Source organism: Hylobates moloch, unplaced genomic scaffold (assembly GCF_009828535.3).
Source record: "Hylobates moloch isolate HMO894 unplaced genomic scaffold, HMol_V3 SCAFFOLD_16, whole genome shotgun sequence".
NCBI lineage: Eukaryota > Metazoa > Chordata > Mammalia > Primates > Hylobatidae > Hylobates > Hylobates moloch.
The window spans coordinates 76,238,429-76,260,127 of NW_026652291.1; the positions used below are offsets into that span (position 1 = coordinate 76,238,429).

Here is a 21,699-nt window from a genome sequence, read left to right on the forward strand (position 1 = left end):
TCATGTCATCTGCAAACAGAGACAACTTGACTTCCTCTCTTCCTGTTTGAATACCCTTTATTTATTTCTCTTGCATGATTGCCCTGGCCAGAACTTCCAATACTATGTTGAATAGGGATGGTGAGAGAGGGCATCCTTGTCTTGTCTTGGTTTTCAAAGGGAATGCTTCCAACTTTTGCCCATTCAGTATGATATTGCCTGTGAGTTTGTCATAAATAGCTCTTATTATTTTGAGATATGTTCTATCAGTACCTAGTTTATTGAGTTTTTTTAGCATGAAGTGGTGTTGGATTTTATCGAAGGCCTTTTCTGCGTCTGTTGAGATAATCATATGGTTTTTGTCTTTGGTTCTGTTTATGTGATGAATTACATTTATTGATTTGCATATGTTGAACCAGCCTTGCATCCCAGGAATGAAGCCGACTTGATCGTGGTGGGTAAGCTTTTTAATATGCTGCTTGATTTGGTTTGCCAGTATTTTATTGAGGATTTTTGCATCAATGTTCATCAGAGATATTGGCCTGAAATTTTCTTTTTTTGTTGTGTCTCTGCCAGGTTTTGGTATCAGGATGATGCTGACCTCGTAAAATGAGTTAGGGAGGATTCCCTCTTTTTCTGTTTGGAATAGTTTCAGAAGGAATGGTACCAGCTCGTCTTTGTACTTCTGGTAGAATTCTGCTGTGAATCCATCTGGTCCTGGGCTTTTTTTCGTTGGTAGGCTATTAATTACTACCTCAATTTCAGAACTTGTTATTGATTTATTCAGGAATTCGACTTCTTCCTGGTTTAGTCTTGTGAGAGTGTGTGTGTCCTGGAATTTATCCATTTCTTCTAGATTTTCTAGTTTGTTCACATGGAGTTGTTTATAGTATTCTCTGATGGTAGTTTGTATTTCTGTGGGATCAGTGGTGATATCCCCTTTATCATTTTTTCTTGCGTCTATTTGATTCTTCTCTCTTTTCTTATTAGTCTGGCTAGCGGTCTATTTATTTTGTTAATCTTTTCGGAGCACCAGCTCCTGGACTCATGGATTTTTTTAAGGGTTTTTTGTGTCTTTACCTCCTTCAGTTCTGCCCTCATCTTAGTTATTTCTTGTCTTCTGCTAGCTTTTTAATTTGTTTGCTCTTACTTCTGCAGTTGTTTTAATTGTGATGTTAGGGTGTTGATTTTAGATTTTTCCTGCTTGATCTCCTGTGGGCATTTTAGTGCTGTAAATTTCCCTCTAAACACTGCTTTAGCTGTGTCCCAGAGATTCTGGTATGTTGTGTCTTTGTTCTCATTGGTTTCAGATAACTTATTTATTTCTGCCTTAATTTTGTTATTTACCTAGTAGTCATTCAGGAGCAGGTTGTTCAGTTTCCATGTAGCTGTGCGGTTTTGAGTGAGTTTCTTAATCCTGAGTTCTAATTTGATTGCACTGTGGTCTGAGAGACTGTTATGATTTCCGTCCTTTTGCATTTGCTGAGGAGTGTTTTACTTCCAATTATGTGGTCGATTTTAGAATAAGTGCTTTGTGGCACTGAGAAAAATGTATATTTTGTTGATTTGGGGTGGAGATTTCTGTAGGTGTCTATTAGGTCCACTTGGTCCAGAGCTGAATTCAAGTCCTGAATATTGTTGTTAATTTTCTGTCTCGTTGATCTGTCTAATATTGACAGTGGGGTGTGAAAGTCTCCCACTATTATTGTGTGGGAGTCTAAGTGTCTTTGTAGGTCTCTAAGAACTTGCTTTATGAATCTGAGTGCTCCTGTATTGGGTGCATATATATTTAGGATACTTAGCTCTTCGTGTTGCATTGATCCCTTTACCATTATGTAATGCCCTTCTTTGTCGTTTTTGATCTTTGTTGGTTTCAAGTCTGTTTTATCAGAGACTAGGATTGCAACCCTTGCTTTTTTTGTTTGTTTGTTTTCCATTTGCTTGGTAAATCTTCCTCCATCCCTTTATTTTGAGCCTGTGTGTGTCTATGCACGTGAGATGGGTCTCCTGAATACAGTACACCGATGGGTCTTGACTCTTTATCCAATTTGCCAGTCTCTGTCTTTTAATTGGGGCATTTAGCCTATTTACATTTAAGGTTAATATTGTTATGTGTGAATTTGATCCTGTTATTATGATGCTAGCTGGTTATTTTGCCCATTAGTTGATACAGTTTCTTCATCATGTTGATGGTCTTTTACATTTTGGTGTGTTTTTGCAGTGGCTGGTACCGGTTTTTCCTTTCCATATTTAGTGCTTCCTTCAGGAGCCCTTGTAAGACAGGCCTGGTGGTGCCAAAATCCCTCAGCATTTGCTTTTCTGTAAAGGATTTTATTTTTCCTTTACTTATGAAGCTTAGTTTGGCTGTATATGAAATTCTGGGTTGAAAATTCTTTAAGAATATTGCATATCGGCCCCCACTCTCTTCTGGCTTGTAGGGTTTCTGTAGAGAGATCCGCTGTTAGTCTGATGGGCTTCCCTTTGTGGGTAACCCGACCTTTCTCTCTGGCTGCCATTAACGTTTTTTCCTTCATTTCAATATTGGTGAGTCTGACGATTATGTATCTTGGGGTTGTTCTTCTCGAAGAGTGTCTTTGTATTTCGTGAATTTGAATGTTGGCCTATCTTGCTAGGTTGGGGAAGTTCTCCTGGATAAGAGAGTTTTCCAACTTGATTTCATTCTCTCCGTTGCTTTCAGGTACACCAATCAAATGTAGGTTTGGTCTTTTCACACAGTCCCATATTTCTTGGAGGCTTTGTTCATTCCATTTTATTCTTTTTTCTCTAATCTTGTCTTCACGCTTTATTTTAGTAAGTTGGTGTTCAATCTCTGATATCCTTTCTTCCGATTGATCAATTTGGCTATATTGATACTTGTGTATGCTTCATGAAGTTCTTGTGCCTTGTTTTTTGGCTGCATCAGGTCATTTATGTTCTTCTCTGAATTGGTTATTCTAGTTTGCAATTCCTCAGACCTTTCATCAATGTTCTTAGCTTCCTTGCATTGGGTTAGAATATGCTCCTTTAGCTTGGAGGAGTTTACTACTCACCTTCTGAAGCCTACTCCTGTCCGTTTGTCAAACTCATTGTCTGTCCAGTTTTGTTCCCTTGCTGACAAGGAGTTGTGATCCTTTGAAAGACGAGGCATCCTGGTTTTTGCAATTTTTAGCCTTTTTGCCTGTTTTTTCCTCATCTTCCTGGATTTATTTACCATTGGTCTTTGCTGTTGGTGACCTTCGGATGGAGTTTTTGCGTGGTCCTTCACGGCACAGTCCCTCACAGCTTCCCTTGGCTAGGGGAGGAAATTTCCTGAACGCTTGTGCTGCCCAGGTGAGGTGACGCGCACCCTGCTTCTGCTTGCTGTTCGTGGGCTGCACCCACTGTCTAACCAGTCCCAATGAGATGAACCAGGTACCTCAGTTGGAAATGAAGACATCACCCGCCTTCTGCTTTGGTGTCACTGGGAGCTGAAGACCAGAGCTGTTCCTGTTTGGCCGTCTTGACTGGGAATCAACAATTTCTTTTGATCTATCTTCAGGTTTACTGACTCTTTCCTTGTCACCTCCATTCTGCTATTAAGCTTATCTAGTAAAAGTTTTATTTTAGATATATTTTTCAGGTCTAAAATTATAATTTGGTTCCTTTTTTATAATTTGATTTCTCTGCTGAGTTTTTTACCTAATTATTCATTAAGCATTTTTTTAAACCACTGAGTATAATAGTTTTATAATAACTGCTTTAAAGTCATTGTATGGTAATTCTAATATCAGGGTCATCTTGAGGTTGGCCTCTAGTGGTGATATTTTCCCTTAAGGATGGGTCAAATTCTCTTTCTTGATGAGTTTGTATTGGATACTAGACATTGTGGCAATTCTGGATTCTATTCTATTCCTCTAAGAGTGTTACTGGTCTTGCTGTAGAAGACCATTAGCTTGGATGGGCTCAGACTGCAGCCTTTTCCCTTCTGTGGTGGGGAACGACTCAAATATTAGTTCGGTTATTTTTGTCTTAGCTGAAAACTGCTTAAATTTGCCGTACACACGTGTTGCTCAGGAGTCAGCCATAGACTTGGGCAGAGATTGTACCCAGAATATTGGGCTCTACCTTTCCGGCTTTCTCCTTTCTAGGATATCCCAATCCCATTGCCTCAGGCTTGGGCTCTGTGTACTTGTTCTTCAGGCAAGAAAGTTTTAGTGAGTTTTGACTGCTGTGTGCTGCAACTCACTGTGGTCTTCCATCAGGCTAAAACATAAAAATGGAAAACTGACCCCATACGTGATTGTTACTCCTTTCTTCTTCCAAGCTCTCTGTTCTTTTCTAAGTCCTCCTGCTTTTGTTCATGCTTAAGGGCTTCAGGCAGTTATTTTTTTGCATATTGTCTGGAGTTTATAGTTATGTGTAGGAGAGTCAGTCTGAGTTTACTCTACCATACTAGATATGGAACCTGGTTTCCATGCTTTTCCCTAATTTGTGAGCTTCTAAATTGATACCTTCATAGAAGAGATATGGTCTATTCTACAGAGTATCTCCAAATAATGAATCTGATCCCTTTGGTTTGACAGAGGGCCAACCTGTGTCAACTATAATCTCAATGTCATAGACAAGGGTAATTCTACAGACACAGTAAAGGAATTTTCAGTATTGTTCCAAAATTTATGATGAGTGAGAAGGGCTAAATGACTCCTGAGGCTCTAGCATGAATTAGAGTAATGCTGATAAATGTATTTCTCAGTTAGTTTCATTCCTACCTACAGTTACAAAATATTCTGTGTTTGCTCTTGGTACATTGGTACATGCCATTTAAATAGTCACTGAACAGGCCAGGTGTGGTGGCTCAAGCCTGTAATCCCAGCACTATGGGAGGCCAAGGCAGGTGGATCACCTGAGGCCAAGAGTTCAAGACCAGCCAGCCTGGCTAACATGGCAAACCCTGTTCCTACGAAAAATACAAAAATTAGCTGGGCGTGGTGGCGGGCGCCTGTAATCTCAGGTATTCGGGAGGCTGAGGCAGGAGAGTTGCTTGAACCTGGGAGACAGAGGTTGCAGTGAGCCGAGATTGCACCACTGCGCTGTAGTCTGGCGAGAGAGAGAGACTGTCTCAAAAAAAAAAAAAAAAGGTCACTGAACAGATTTCAGGGTTCCTTTCTTTTATGTCGTGTTTCAGTTAATGAAATGATAATGAATGAGGGGTCTTAGGCTTTTTTTTTTTTTGAGGTGGAGTTTCGCCTTCGTCATCCAGGCTGTGGTGCAATGGTGCTATCTCGGCTCACTGCAACCTCTGCCTCCCGGATTCAAGCGATTCTCCTGCGTCAGCCTCCTTAGTACCCGGGATTACAGGGCATGTGCCACCATGCCCAGCTAATATTTGTATTTTTAGTAGAGACGAGGTTTCACTATGTTGGCCAGGCTTGTCTCGAACTCCTGACCTCAGGTGATCCACCTGCCTTGGCCTCCCAAAGTGCTGGGATAGGTGTCAGCCACCACGCCTGGCCTAGGCTTTTTAAACCTTATCATTGCTGTTACTTTTTTGTGTAACCTTCAGCAATAAATTTTACCTGTCATGGTTTTATCTCTTTCAAAGTATGATCTTCTGGCTGGGTGCAGTGGCTCACGCCTGTAATCCTCGCAGTTTGGGAGGATGAGGCAGGAGGATGGCTTGAGGCCAGGAGTTCTAGAGCAAGCTGGCCAAAATAGTGAGATTCTGTCTCCACAAAAAAACAAACAAAATAGTGACTTCTGTAAAACAGAGATGGTGATGTTCTAAAGTAATCTGCCTCTCTTTTATGTAAGGTTGACTTATTGGGACTCATGAAGAGTCCTTCTCACTAATAATTGTCTTTAAGATTCTTCTTAAATTTTAAAATATTTTAGTTTAAAATACTTACGTTAAAAAAATGACAACTAAAATAAGTTTCTGAAGAATATGGGTTCTGCATTTGAGATTATCTGTCATTTAGTCTGTTAGGCATAATTTATAAAATGTATATATTTTCTTAACATGTTTCTACTTGGAAGAAGTGTTTTAGATTTCTATTGACTTAAGATGAGTTAGCAGAAATGATTGTAAATAGTTCCATATTTACAAGGAATCATTTGTTTTTGCACTGTTAAACACGCTGAAAAAGGAGAAAACTGTACTTAGCTTATATACTCAGAAAAAACTGCTCTAACTTACCTCTTTTCTCATGTGCCCTATTCCAGACATTCTTTTAAAAAATATTTTAATAATGTTAACTTTTATTTGAGATTCACAAGGTACATGTGCAGGTTTGTTACATGGGTATATTGCGTGATATTGAGGTTTGGGGCGTGACTGAATTCATCACCCAGAAAGTGAGCATAGTGCCCACAGTTTTTCAGCCCTTGCCTCCCTTTGTCTCTCCTCGCTCTGCTCTGGTAGTCCCCAGTGTCTCTTGTTGCCATCTTTACATCCATGTGTACCCAGTGTTTAGCTACCACTAATAAGTAAGAATGTGTTAGTTTTATGTTTCTGCATTAATTCACTTAGGATAATGGCCTCCAGCTGCATCCATGTTGTTGCAAAGGACGTAATTTTATTCTTTCTTATGGCTGTGTAGTATTCTATGGTGTATATGTACTGCATTTTCTTTATCCAGTCCACTGTTGGTGGGTATCTGGGTTGATTTCATGTCTTTGCTGTTGTGAATAGTGTTACGATAAACATACGAGTGCTTGTGCCTTTTTTGTAGAACAACTTAGTTTCTTTTGGATATATACCCAGTAATGGGATTGCTGGGTCAAATGGTAGTTCTGTTTTAAGTTCTTTGAGAAATCTTCAAACTGATTTCCACAGTGGCCTAATAATTTACATTCCCACCAACAGTGTATAAGCATTCCCTTTTCTCTACAACCTTGGCAACATCTATTATTTTGACTTGTTAATAGTAGCCATTCTGACTAGTGTGAGGTGGAATCTCATTGTGGTTTTGATCCAAACATTCTTATTACTTAAAGGTTTTATTAGCAAGTATACACCTAGTTTCTTCAAGTAATCAACATTTTATTCTCATTATTTTTAGTAGCAGACTCAATCTTATAAACGAATAAGGATTTTAAACCATTTAAGTTTTCTTTTAAAACTCTTTGGAATGTAAATGGTTATTAAAGGTTAGTACACAAATTTGGCTACCATACTAGGATAGAGCTAATTCTGCTGAAGCATAATATGTGTACAAAGTTTTGTACAGTGTTGAACAGTCTACAATGTGTCTGTTCATCTAACATTCTTATATGTGCTTTTAATTAGTGTGCATGTTTAGAACAAGACTGGCTTAGGTGAAAAAGCATTTGGACTGGAAATCAAGAGATTTGCTTTCTGCTTTTCACTCCTTTATCTTTTAGTGTGATTTTAAAAATTTATTAAAAATTTTTTTTAGAGACAGGGTCTCACTTTGTCACCCAGCTAGAGTGCTGTGGTGTGATTATAGCTCACTGTAGCCTTGAACTCCTGGTCTTAAGCAATCCTCCCCTCCCAGCCTCCCAAGTAACTGGGACTGTAGGCACATGCCACAATGCCTGGGTAATTTTTATTTTATTTCAAATTGTTTTTGGAGATGAGGTTTCGCTATGTTACCGAGGCTGGTCTCAAACTCTTGGCCTCAAGTGGTCCTCCCTCCTCAGCCTCCTGAATAGTGGGGGATTACAGGCATGAGCCATCGTGCCTGGCATTTAGTGTGATTTTTAAAACTTGTTTCGTTTCTTTGGACCTTATATGTTATATAGTGACATAACCATATACAGTCTATAAGAAACTCATTCAAATATAATAGTATAAGTAGGTGGAAAATAAAAGGATAGAAAAGATACACCATGCAAACATTAATCGAAAGAAAATGAGGTCAAGAAGATAGAGCAAATGTTAAATGTGTGTATGCCAACAGCAGCTGCAAAGTATGGGAAACAAAAAGTGATAGCACTGAGGGGAACAAAGACAAATCCAGTTATAACTGGAGACTTCAACAGCCCTCCCTTGGCAATTGATGGAACAACTGAAGAGAAAATTCAGCAAGTATATAGAAGAACTGAACAGTGCCCTCAACCAACAAGACCTAATTGACATTTATAGAACAAGTTACCCAACAGCAGCAGAATACATGTGCTTTTCAAGTAGCAGTGGAACATTTTACAAGACAGATTGTATCCTGGGCCATAAAACAAACCTCAACACATTTAAAAGAAGTGAATAATATATAGTATGTTCTTTGATCACAATGGAATCAAACTATAAATAATAAACTATTGATACATGCAACAGTTTGGATGTATCTCAATGGTTGAGTGAAGAAAACCAGTCTCAAAAGTTTACATCCTGTGTTATTCCATGTATATAACATTCTTTTTTTTTTTGAGATGGAGTCTCACTCGGTCACCCAGGCTGGAGTGCTGTGGTGTAATCTTGGCTTACTGCAACCTCTGCCTCCTGGATTCAAACTGTCCTCCTGCCTCAGCCTCCCGAGTAGCTGGGACTTGAGGCACACGCCACCATGCCCAGCTAGGCTAATTTTTAAATTTTTAGTAGAGACAGGGCTTCACCATTTTAGCCAGGCTGGTCTCGAACTTCTGACCTCAAGTGGTCCACCCACCTCGGCCTCCCAAAGTGCTGGGATTACAGGCGTGAGCCACTGTGCCTACCCATATATAACATTCTTGAAATGACAGTATAGAAACAGAAAACAGATTGGTGGATGCAAGAGTTTGAGATAGTAGTGGGGAGGGGAGTGGGTATGACTATAAAGGGGTGGCACGACGGAGATGTTTTTGGTGGTACAATAATTCTGTATCTTGAGAGTGATTACATAAATCTACATATGCTGTAAAATGCTGTAGAACTATACACATGAGTTGTACCAATGTCAGTTTTCTGGCTGTTAAAATACACTATAGTTATGAAAGACGTAAACATTGAGTAAAGGGTGTGCAGGACCTCTCTGTAGTATTTTTGTATCTTTCTGTGAATCTATTTTAAAATAAAAAAGTAAAAATCTTACTGTATATCATACACATACAGGAAAGTACAAGTATTAAGCATATAATGTGATTTTTTTTTCACAATTTCAGGACAGTGATATAACTAACACTCAGATAAAGGGATAGTTTTCAGTTTGGTTTTTCATCAGTTTAATTAGAAATCTTATTTATAATTTTAGCAGAAAATGTTCTTGAATAATATAAGTGAGTTGATAATATTCACATATCATATAGTAATCACAATTAAAATTTTAACAGAAATATGTCCTGGGAATAACCAGTTCATTATAAATTCTTTATAAATACTAACCTGCAACAAAAATTTATCAATGTGACTTACCTTGCTCAGCGCTTCAGTTGTTAAGAAAAAACACAAAAGTGTTTCATATTTAGAATGAGAATATTATAGATCAAAGAAACTTGGTAAGAAAGTAGTTTAAATTGGTCACATAATTCTTTTGCCAGGGTTAACTGTAACAAGGTGATTCTGATAAAAACTTTCAAGTTGTATGTGTTGGCTTGTTTTGTCTTCACTTTTAGAAATGAAAGTGAGGTATCATAATTTATTAAGTAGGTAATGTCACTATTCTGTAGATCAGCAGTCCCTAACCTTTTTGGCACCAAGGACTGGTTTCATGGAGCCCAGTTTTTCCACGGAGGTTGCAGGGAGGGGGATGGTTTCGGGATGAAAGTGTTCACTTCAGATCATCAGGCATTAGTTAGATTCTCACAAGGAATGCGCAAGCTAGATCCCTTACATGCGCAGTTCACATTAGGGTTTGCACTCCTATGACAATAGAATGCCTCAGCTGACAGGAGGTGGAGCTTACGTGGTAATGCTCGCTTGCCCTCCTCACCTCCTGCTGTGCAAACGGTTCCTAACAGCCCACGGAAAGGTACTGGCCCGCAGCCCAGGGGTTAGGGACCCCTACTGTAGATGACTACATACATTTATTTATTTATTTCCCTGTCTTATGGTGCTGATTGATAACTACTTCTACTGTAGCTCAGGTTGGGATATATAGTTTGAAAATTGTTGGCATATATTTAGATAGAGAGATACAGTGGGTTAGTAGCTTTCCCAAGGGGAAGGAGTTAAAATGTTAACTCTATATTTTTCGTTCTAAATATATTTTTAGGATATATGTGCTATAGTTTGTTTCATTTTTACAAGAGTTTCTACTGGACATCTTATTCAAGATGTTGGGATAAAAAAGAATAAATTATTAAAAAGGTGTAGTTCTGTATTTCAATGATGAGTTAATATAATGAAATGAATGTAATACTGAAACAGATCTTTTTCTACATCAGCTCTGTCCAATAGAGCTTTCTGTAATAATAGAAACATTTTATATCTATACTGTGCAGTACAGTAGCCACTAGGCACATGTGGCTGGTAAATACCTAAAATGTGTCTAGTACAACTTGAGAAACAGAATGTTTAATTTTATTGAATTTTAATTGCCAGTTAAAATTTATTTTCTTTATTATTTTGTTTTGTTTTGAGACAGAATCTCACTCTGTCATCCAGGCTGGAGTGCAGTGGCGTGAACACAGCTTACTACAGCCTCGACCTCCTGGGCTCAAGTGATCCTCCTGCTTTAGCCTCCCAAGTAGCTGGGACTATAGGCATGCACCACTAATGCCTAATTTTTAAATTTTCTGTAGAGACGGGACCTCACTATGTTGCCCAGGCAGGTTTCGAAATCCTTGGCTCAAGCAGTCCTCCCATCTTGGCCTCCCAAAGTGCTGGGATTACAGACATGAGCCACCACACCCTCCTCCGTACCTTTTTGAGCTTTAGTATTCCTAGTTTTCATTGTTTAAAAGAACAAGGAGTGTGCATGTGGTTTCTCCTTATTTTTGTTGGTGCTTGTCTTTTACTGATTTGGATAATATATTTTATGTAAGCATAGCAAAGAGACTAAGCAACTATACCTTGATGGTGTAATCATGAGTTAAGTGTGGTCGCTAGCCTGGCATGTTTAAAAACTCTTTTTCTTAAAGAGCTGAACAAATAAGAGACGTATAGTGTACAGCTAAATTGATGAGAACAGTTTTGACTCTTTCCTTGGGAAACAAAATTGTGCTAAGCAGATCAAAATACCTTGGATAGCTTTGAATGCATAGGCATAGATTTTTACTTCACTGGCTCTGATTCATAGACATTTATGCTGACCATTGCCCTACATTCTGAACAGTTTTTTCAGACAGGACTCATTTGGTAGAATTATAGTTTGTCTTAAGGCTCATTTTGATCTCTTTGATGAAAACTTGTGGTCTTCACAAACTTAATAAGGTGTTCTAAAGTCGTGGTATATATGCTTTTATCCTCTCAGAGGATGATATTTACTTAAAGTTGTTCCTAAATTTTAGGCTACCACTTTTTTAGGAATATATATATCTTAATCACTTATGTCTTGTATAATGATCCTTTATAAATTCTAATGATTATTCAGTTGATAAATTGCCACCATATGTGTTTTTATAAACTTTAAAAATCTGTGTTTAATTTGTCAGTCTTCCTGAAGAGACTAGGTTGAGGAGGGATTAAGATCCAGGGACAAATGCAGACAGCTTTTTGAAAAATTTCGCTTTGAATGAAAAAGAGATGGTAGCTGGAGGGAGAGGTGTTTTGGTTTTTAAAGTTGGATAATAGTGGCAGGGCCTGGTGGCTTAGGCTTGTAATCCCAGCACTTTGGGAGGCTGAGGCGGGCAGATCACCTGAGGTCAGAAGTTCAAGACCAGCCTGGCCAACATGGTGAAACTCCGTCTCTACTAAAAATACAAAAATTAGTGGGTGTGGTGGCATGCGCCTGTAGTCCCAGCTACTCGGGAGGCTGAGGCAGGAGAATTGCTTGAACCTGGGAGGCAGAGGTTACGGTGAGCTGAGACCACACCATTGCACTCCAGCCTGGGCAACAGAGTGAGACTCTGTCTCAAAAATAAGTAAGTAAATAAATAAATAAATAAATAAATAAATAAATAAAAGTTGGATAATATATTTATTTGCTGATGGGAATAATTCAGGCTAGAAGGAGAAATTAATGATGTTTGGAGAAGGTCTGGTTATAAAAGTGAAACCCTGGAATATTAAGCACAAAAGATGCTATCCAGAGTGTAATTGCAGAAATTGTGGTAGCTGGGTCACTTTATCCATTCTAAAAAGAAGGAAGGCAGAGCAAGTGAGTACAGATGTAGCGATTGGGTGGAGGGTAAGTGGAGGTGTCCAGTTGTTTCAGTTTTCTTGATGTGGCAAGATCATTAGCTGAAGCAGGTGGTAGAGGAGAGGACTGTCAGATCTGAAGAGAAAAAAAGGTATGCAGTAGCTATTTAGGAGAGTGGAAGAACTCAAACATTAGTAAAGTGTAGTATGATTATAGGGCATTGTTGAGCATCAGTTTGAAATTTATGGTCATGAATTTGAATGAAAAGCAGTCAATACTATATTTTTAATATAGTTTATAATCATAATAATAAGCTTAGTTTATCATCAGATATTGATAAAGCTGTATATAGAATGTATTTGTGTCAGACTAAATGCCTTTTATTAATCATTAATTAATCTGTTATTCCCATTTTACAGATGAAGAAACAAAACCACAGAAAGGTTGGGTAACTTGGTGAACAACACAAACTGAGATTTTTTTTTTTTACTTTTATTATTATACTTTAAGTTTTAGGGTACGTGTGCATAACGTGCAGATTTGTTACATACGTATACATGTGCCATGTTGGTGTGCTGCACCCATTAACTAGTCATTTAGCATTAGGTATATTTCCTAATGCTGTCCCTCCCCCCTTCCTCCACCCCACAACAGTCCCCGGTGTGTGATGTTCCCCTTCCTGTATGCATGAGTTCTCATTGTTCAATTCCCACGTATGAGTGAGGACATGCGGTGTTTGCTTTTTTGTCCTTGCGATAGTTTGTTGAGAATGATGGTTTCCAGCTTCATCCATGTCCCTACAAAGGACATGAACTAATCATTTTTTATGGCTGCATAGTGTTCCATGGTGTATATGTGCTACATTTTCTTAATCCAGTCTATCATTGATGGACATTTGGGTTGGTTCCAAGTCTTTGCTATTGTGAATAGTGCCACAATAAACATATGTGTGCATGTGTCTTTATAGTAGCATGATTTATAATCCTTTGGGTATATACCCAGTAATGGGATGGCTGGGTCAAATGGTATTTCTAGTTCTAGATCCCTGAGGAATCGCCACACTGACTTCCACAATGGTTGAAACAAATTGAGATATTATAGCACAATCCTGGATATCACCCTTGAGAATTTACGTATTAATATTTGCTTCAGATATATATGTGTTTGTGTGTGTAAATGTGTAAATAAAACATAAAAAGAAAAAGCACACTATGTAAATGAATTGAACATTATTACATTTCCTTTCGTGGGCATATTACCTTCCTTTCCTAGAAGCAGCTATTCATGGGTTTAGTGTGTGTAAGAGAACAGAGCCCTCAGAAATAATGCCGCATATCTACAACTATCTGATCTTTGACAAACCTGACAAAAACAAGCAATGGGGAAAGGATTCCCTATTTAATCAATGGTGCTGGGAAAACTGGCTAGCCATATGTAGAAAGCTGCAACTGGATCCCTTCCTTACACCTTATACAAAAATTAATTCAAGATGAATTAAAGACTTACATGTTAGACCTAAAACCATAAAAACCCTAGAAGAAAACCTAGGCAATACCATTCAAGACATAGGCGTGGGCAAGGACTTCATGTCTAAAACACCAAAAGCAATGGCAACAAAAGCCAAAATTGACAAAAGGGATCTAATTAAACTAAAGAGCTTCTGCACAGCAAAAGAAACTACCATCAGAGTGAACAGGCAACCTACAGAATGGGAGAACATTTTTGCAACCTACTCATCTGACGAAGGGCTAATATCCAGAATCTACAATGAACTCAAACAAATTTACAAGAAAAAAACAAACAACCCCATCAAAAAGTGGGTGAAGGACATGAACAGATACTTCTCAAAAGAAGACATTTATGCAGCCAAAAACCTTTCAGTTCTAATAATGATTTTTAAGAAATAAAAGTTCTGTTTTATCAACTTTCCTTATCAGCCTTACCTACTTGAATTCTTTCCATGTTAGTGTATATAGAGTTTATCACCTTAATTGTGGTATGGTATTTCAGTGTAAAAGAAACCACAATATGTTTATCCAGTTCCTGTTGGTGAGCATTTAGAGTGTCTCCAGTATCTCACCATTACTAACAATGCTGCAGCTAACACCCTTTTTGTACATATGTTCTTTCAAGATTAGTCCAGGAAATGGAATTACTAGGTAATAGGGTATGCACACTTTTGGTCTTATTTTTAATTTTTATTTTTTTGGGACGGAACCTTGCTTCGTTGCCCAGGCTGGGGTGCAGTGGTATGATCTTGGCTCACTGCAACCTCTGCCTCCTGGGTTCAAGCGATTCTTGTGTCTCAGCCTCCCGAGTAGCTGGGACACAGGCCTGTGCCACCACACCTGGCTAATTTTTTTGTGTTTTTAGTAGAGATGGGATTTCACCATGTTGGCCAGGCCGATCTCGAACTCTTGGCCTCAAGCAGTCCACCTGCCTTGGCCTCCCAAAGTGCTGGGATTACAGGCGTGAGCCACCATGCCCGTCCTGTTTTTGGTTTTAATAGATATCTCCTCATCGTCCTCAACAGAAGCTGTGAATGAAGTATATGAGAGTAGCTGCTTTCTGCAGTATAATTCTTAGTTTGCAAAACTGCTTCAGAATGCCCTGTACACTTATTCCCACTCCTTATTCGTTTTTTTCTTATCTTTTTTTCTTCCATTCTTTCTTTCTAATGATGTCTTCTGTTACAAGGGTAGAATACTATTATAGAAAACAAAAGTTTGAAAACAAAAAAGAAAGGGACCTTTCACGTCCTTACTTTCTGTAGTTTAGTTCAGTCTTTAATTGGCCATATGCTTTCCACATAGCTGTTATCTTATTATGTGTATATGTGTATGTGTATATGTGCATATGAGGTTGTGTGTATGTGTGTGTGTATGTGTGTATATGTATATGTGCATTGACCAGAATACCCTTGATTACTTGTTCATCTTTACTTTTCTTTCAGGGCAAGCTTTACTGCCTCTGACTCCATTTCTGACTCCTGCAATCAGAAATAGATAGGCTACCTCTTATATTATGTATATTTCCTTTTATTAAGACATTAATCACATGGTATTTATGTGTTTCTATCAGAATTAGACTGCAAGGACATGAGGTTTATCAAGACCAACATTGTATTGTTTGTGCCTGACACTTACTAGGCCTTGGTAAGATTTAAGGAATGAATTGCTTTTGCCAGTGGAGGGCAACATAGCCATGTAGTTTATAAAGTAGTAAATTTATAACAAAATTTTTTATTTCTGAGGTTGTTGATGTGTGGGGATATAATTTAGAAGCAAAATAGTGATGTAGTATCTTGAGACCTGATTAAAAAAGAGTTGGTGTTCAGGTTTCCTTATTTCATCCCCTCGTCCAGCTCCACCAGTTAATTAATCTTGTGTTTGAAGTAGAAAGGGAAAACTGAGTTTAGATCTCAGTGATTGGTATTGACCTTTTCTTTCATTAGGCGAACTCAAACCCTTTGAAACAGCTCCTCCCTAGGATTTTGAAAGGGAGTGTAAATGAGCCTTCAAACTATCTGGATCTTTCTCTCCTCAGTCACATCTCCCGAGCATTGGGAGCTCATTAAATATAATTCTTTTTATTGACTCTGGTTGATGCCAGATGGTTTCTTTGGTTTTGTGTAGGAGAGATGATGTGTCAATAAGGTCCCCTGTGGCAGAGTCAGTTGAGGAGTGATATATCCAACACTGATTCTATAAAGTCAATTAGAGGCAATTTGGGGTTGTTCATGTATATCTGTAATAGGATAGGGGAAAGTTATACGATTCACCTTCTTTGATGTTCTCCTTATTTTTGGCGTTGGACACACGCATACCTAATCTAGCAGTCTGCCATCACCTTTCAAGAATGAGAAACTACCTATACTTTTTCAAGAGTGATGTTCCGCAAGGACCCAGGAATTATTAAACCACAATTACTTTTGCATCAACCTAATACCATATTGTCATCATAAATCACCCCTGGGGACAAAGGAGGGTGGCTGTAGAAGCACTTGAGATAGTTGGTGTCCCAATTTGTGTCTCTCCAGATGTTCTTCATTTCAGCAGTGGTACTCATCTGTTGAGTCAGAGAGAGCTTTCCATTTAGTTTGTTTTTTATTTATTTTCATTTATTCATTTATTTATTTTGAGATGGAGTCTTGCTCTGTCACCCTGGTTGGAGTGCAGTGGCTTGATCTCGGCTCACTGCAACCTCTGCCCCACCGGGTTCAGGTGATTCTCCTGCCTCAGCCTCCCGAGTAGCTGGGATTACAGATGTGCACCACCATGCCTGGCTAATTTTTATATTTTTAATAGAGACAGGGTTTCACCATGTTGGCCAGGCTGGTCTTGAACTCCTGACTTTAGGTGATCCACCTGCTTCGGCCTCTCAAAGTGCTGGGATTACAGGTGTGAGCCACCATACCCGTCTCTTTCCATTTGGTTTGGATTAGATACTACATTCCAAAATGTCGGTATTACTAAAAGTTTGACAGTGATGACCTCTGAATGATACTCTTTCTGCTTTGATGACAAATTATCACCTGTTCTGGTAAATTTCTTGCTGTGCTTACGTTTTTTCTCTTTACTTTTTCCTTATTTTAGTAGCTGTTTCCTGGGTCTTTTTTGATATGTTGATGTATTTACTTACATGCATTATTAAAATGGAAAGTTAATTTACATATATATAAAACTAAAATCTGTTTTCACATATTCTAATTTACACATAGTAATTGAAACTTTCAAAATCCAAAGTAGCAGATTATGCTTGTGTTTACTATAAAAGTTATTGCCTATAGTAAAATATGCAATTCTTCTGAAATTGTCTACTGTTGTCAACCAAGAAGATGATGAGTTTAAGTGTTAGAATACAGGTCAAAAGTCTTAAGTTCAATACGTTAAACTTAAGTAAACTTGATTTATATTTACATTAATGAAGACATTTTAAAAACTTATTTTCTAGGACAATCATATCCTGATTCAGCCCTTCCTCCACAAAGGCAAGACAGATATTGTTCTAATTCTGGTAGACTGTCTGGACCAGCAGAACTCAGAAGTTTTAATATGCCTTCTTTGGATAAAATGGGTAAGAAGTACTTTGTGCTTTTCTTCTTTAAAAATTTTGGTGGCACACTAAAGAACTGGACGTTAGAATAAAGACGAATATAATTGCTATCTCTAGTAGTTCCTAAGGCCAAAATCTCTTTCCTGAAAATGTCCTGGTTTTATGTTTCTTGTTATGTTGTACACAGACATGGCATCCAAATATATGTTGGTGGGTTGGTTTGAGCACCATGGAAATAGGTTTACTCCATATACCTATGATGATAAATTTTACTCTGTTCTGTGACTAATTTTCTAATTTTTCTAGTCCACTTGCATGTGTCCTGTTGAGTAATCAGGGAAATAAGCCAGGCAAATGTGAATGGATACATAAAAACCCACCAGAAAACAATTTAGATGCATGCTCTGTTGATATGGTAATCAGTTATATTATTTAAACATTTCATGCTTAGATATAGCTAACATGTACTGAGCAATCTACTATTTGTCAGGCTCTCTTTTACTTAAACTACCTCATAGCAACCCATTAAAGTTGAGAAATAGATGTATGCAGTATATCAACCAGAAGTACACAACATTAAGAAAATAAAAATTTTTTTAAAGTCAAGATTTAAATGTATTGGTAAAAGGTTTCCTCAGGAAAGGACATATATTTATATATTATTAAATATATATATGTGTGTATATATATAAATATATATAATGTTAAATATATAATTTAAAAAATAATATTGATTTTCTGACATAGTAAACTATATAGTATAGCTGGGACTACAGGTGTGCACCACCATGCATGGCTAATTTTTTGTAAAGGTGAGGTTTCGACATGCTGTTGAGGCTGGTCTTGAACTCCTGGGCTCAAGCAATCCACCTGCCTTGGTCTCCCAAAGTGCTGGGATTACAGGTGTGAGACACCTTGCTCAGCCTGGAAAATCAGTATTTTATTTTATTTTATTTTATTTTAATTATTATTTTTGAGACAGAGTCTCTGTCGCCCAGGCTAGAGTGCAGTGGCTCCATCTCGGCTCCACTGCAACCTTCGCCTCCTGGATTCAAGAGATTCTCTTGCGTCAGCCTCCTGAGTAGCTGGGACTACAGGCACCCACCACCACGCCCAGCTAATTTTTGTATTTTTAGTAGAGATGGAGTTTCACCGTGTTGGCCAGGCTGGTCTCAAACTCCTGACCTCAAGTAATCCACCCTCTTTGGCCTTCCAGGGTGCTGGGATTAGAGGCATGAGCCACTGCGTCTGGCCAAAAATCAGACTGTAAAAATAACAAGCAAAGAAAGCAGTCCCAAGGTCTTACACAATTGTAATTAATTCTTTCAGTTTGGCTTTAGAAATTGTTTTCCCCCCATTAAATCAGGTTTAATGGAATGAAAGTAATGTGTGATTAAACATCCATTTCTATGCTATTTAAAAATTTTTATGTTTCCATTTTTTAATACTGGTTGACCAATACCTAATATGGCATAATAATTTTTAAGTGCTACTGTTTGTAGTTGAATGTTGTCAAGCACAAGTGAAAAATGACCAGTAAGACAAGGACATTTATAACTGGCTGAAGTCATGGACTTTGGAGTCTAGTTTATTGGGGAAGGAAGTGAGGGAGGAAACTCAGTGTTCAGAAGCATCAGTGACTTCCAAGGACAGATGTAGTGAGAATAAATGAGAAAGCTACAAGAGGAGAGGTAGTTGTGGTCAGAGAGGATTGCATTTATTGATGATAACAAAGTTCGGGAACATTTATTTAGGAACAGTAGCTAAATTCCAGTAGCTAGTCTCTCTTACTTAATGGAGGAATAAGGACGGAAGGAAGAAGGGGAGGAAGGAGAAGACGATAGGAGGGAAACATAAAAGGAGGGAGGAGGAAAAGAAGGAAGGAGGGAGATGCTTCCTCCCAGATGTCTTCTTAGCATGCTGCTCCAGCAGGATTGCTTAGGAACTAGCCAGAGAAATCACTGCCACATGCCATCATAGAACTCTGAGTCTGCCAGAATTTCTAGGGACCTCAAGCTGTTCTTGTGGCCGCAGTATAGGATATTGGTGTCCAACTGGTTTATGTGCCAATAAGGGGAGTGGGAAAATACCAATTTTGTGATCTGGAAATACTCTAGGAATAAAGTGATAAATCATGTACTTTTCATGGTTTAACTTTTATGTCTAGATGGGTCAATGCCTTCAGAAATGGAACCCAGTAGAAATGATACCAAAGATGATCTTGGTGTAAGTATTGAAAGAGTGGAATTGTATCCATGTATTCAGAAGCCTTCTTTTTTTTTTTTGAAATGGAGTTTCACTATTGTTGCCCAGGCTGGAGTGCAGTGGCGCTATCTCGGTTCACTGCAGCCCGAGTTCAAGCAGTTCTCCTGCCTCAGCCTCCTGAGTAGCTGGGACTACAGGCATGTGCCACCACACCCAACCAATTTTTGTATATTTAGTAGAGATGGAGTTTCACCATGTTGGCCAGGCTGGTCTTGAACTCCTGACCTCAGATGATCCGCTCGCCTTGGCCTCCCAAAGTGCTGGGATTACAGGTGTGAGCTACTGCGCCCGGTGCTGAGCCACCGTGCCTGGCCTGAGCCTTCTAATCTCATGGTACTAGAATAGAAATAGAGCTAATAATCTAGGTTTTGATATAAAGCTGATTTTCTCGTTTTGATTAGTATACTTTCTACTTAGCACGAAAGCTGTTTCTTTTGTAGATGGTAACCTATGGTGATAAAATACAATTTGCAGACTAGGAGTTTGAGTTAGTTTAGTAGTTAAACAAGATTTTGGTTCCCCCCCCTTGGATTTTTATTTGAATATTTTAAAGTATATTTTTGTTTATTAAGATATTGATTTTTGGAAAATGTAAACATAGACATCTTGCTTTTTCTTTTTTTCCAGTGTATATTTGATAAAATGGTATATATTTTAGTGCTCTTGGGTTATATTTCTGTTTTATCTTTAGCCAGACTATTACTTTGTTGGTTAAAGCTGTTTTCTGTTGACTTAATAAAATATTTATGATAACTAAAATGTGACAGCTGATACATTAATGTGGAAAGCTGTTTGAATCTTTCTCTAGAGCTTTCTAAGACTATCATGGAATGCTTTCTGTCTAGATGATTTCTTCTAAGCTGAGATTTTCAGGAAAACAATTGCAAATTTGCTGTTTTAGTGACTGCCATATGTCAATTTGTTGTAGAATTTAAATGTGCCTGATTCATCTCTCCCTGCTGAAAATGAAGCCACTGGCCCTGGCTTTGTTCCTCCACCTCTTGCTCCAATCAGAGGTCCATTGTTTCCAGTGGATACAAGAGGCCCATTCTTGAGAAGAGGACCTCCTTTCCCCCCACCTCCTCCAGGAGCCATGTTTGGAGCTTCTCGAGATTATTTTCCACCAAGGGATTTCCCAGGTCCACCACATGCTCCATTTGCAAGTATGCTTTTTTAAACTTTTTTTTTTAAAGCTCAATATGTGTTTTATTAATCAGAGATTTAATTTTACTATCTGTTAATGTAGTAACACAGTGGAGGAAAAATTTTTCTAGCATTCTGTGAGTGTACCATTACTTTTCCGAATTGGGAAGGCAGCCAGCCGTAAGTGGACTGTAATGAGGTTTCAGCTTGATTCATCTTAATAATATAGAATTATTTCTGTATTTTGGTAGTCAAGAAAATAATTGACTTTTTGCAGGTCTTATGATAAAACTGAAATTATCTGTACCTTATTTGGTAGCAACTGGTTATTCTGGCAGTTAGTGAAAATAATTAAAACTTATATTCTAGCATTAAAATTACTGGCTATTTTTTAAAGTCTTTTTCATAAGTAGTTCTGATGTAGTCCTACTTATTTAAAACTTAAAATATATTATGTTTGACCTAATTTTTGGATTTATTGAATTCTTTTAAAGCTTCACATAAGAAAAAGGGAATAATATGTTGCTTTTATATTCATACTTCACTGTTTTGAACTATAGGGTTCTGCAGAATAAATTTGTGGTTACCAAATACTAGGCTATGCCTATGAATGTCTCATATAGTCTTTCCTTCCCTTGTTTCTCTTCTCTTTTTAAAGTTAAAGGTGAATTAAAATGAATTTTGTTTGGGGGAATTTTAAGGTGGCCTTTGATATTACTGGAAATGTTTTACTATAATATCAAATTAGAATTGGGAATCACTGATACGAATTTTAAGTTTGTTGAAAATTGTATTACATGAAAATGTTTTTTGAGAAGGACTTTGATAATGAAAGAAAAAAATGTTATTTTTACAGTAAGTTTTACATATTTTGAAATAATTCCTCTTTTTTAAAAAACAGTTGTTAAGACTGGACAAAAATTAAGTTAAAAATTAATGATATTTCCTTTAGTCATCTGTATTTGAAGAGGTATATTTTTCTCAATGTAAAAATTACTTTGTTAGATCAAGTAATTATCAAGTGTCAATTCTCAAATAACAGAATAGGTAATGGAAGTTATAAACTTAATGATTTATTAGGGCATAGTATAGGTTCTTAAAG

The 21,699-nt window shown here is 37.8% G+C and overlaps 1 protein-coding gene across 7 annotated transcripts in view; it reads left to right on the plus strand.

Moving 5' to 3' along the window:
* The window catches only part of MIA2 (MIA SH3 domain ER export factor 2), a 122,470-nt gene that overhangs the window by 99,901 nt on the left and 870 nt on the right, over positions 1–21,699 (plus strand). For 6 of the 7 annotated variants that reach the window (XM_058429482.1, XM_032179586.2, XM_058429483.1 and 3 more), the window contains 3 exons: positions 17,088–17,210; positions 19,357–19,415; positions 20,383–20,617. In XM_058429482.1, the coding sequence (XP_058285465.1) occupies positions 17,088–17,210; positions 19,357–19,415; positions 20,383–20,617 (417 nt within the window). Of the gene's footprint in view, positions 1–12,553; positions 12,578–17,087; positions 17,211–19,356; positions 19,416–20,382; positions 20,618–21,699 lie in introns of all 7 variants that reach the window. The other variant, XM_058429481.1, reaches the window with a different exon arrangement.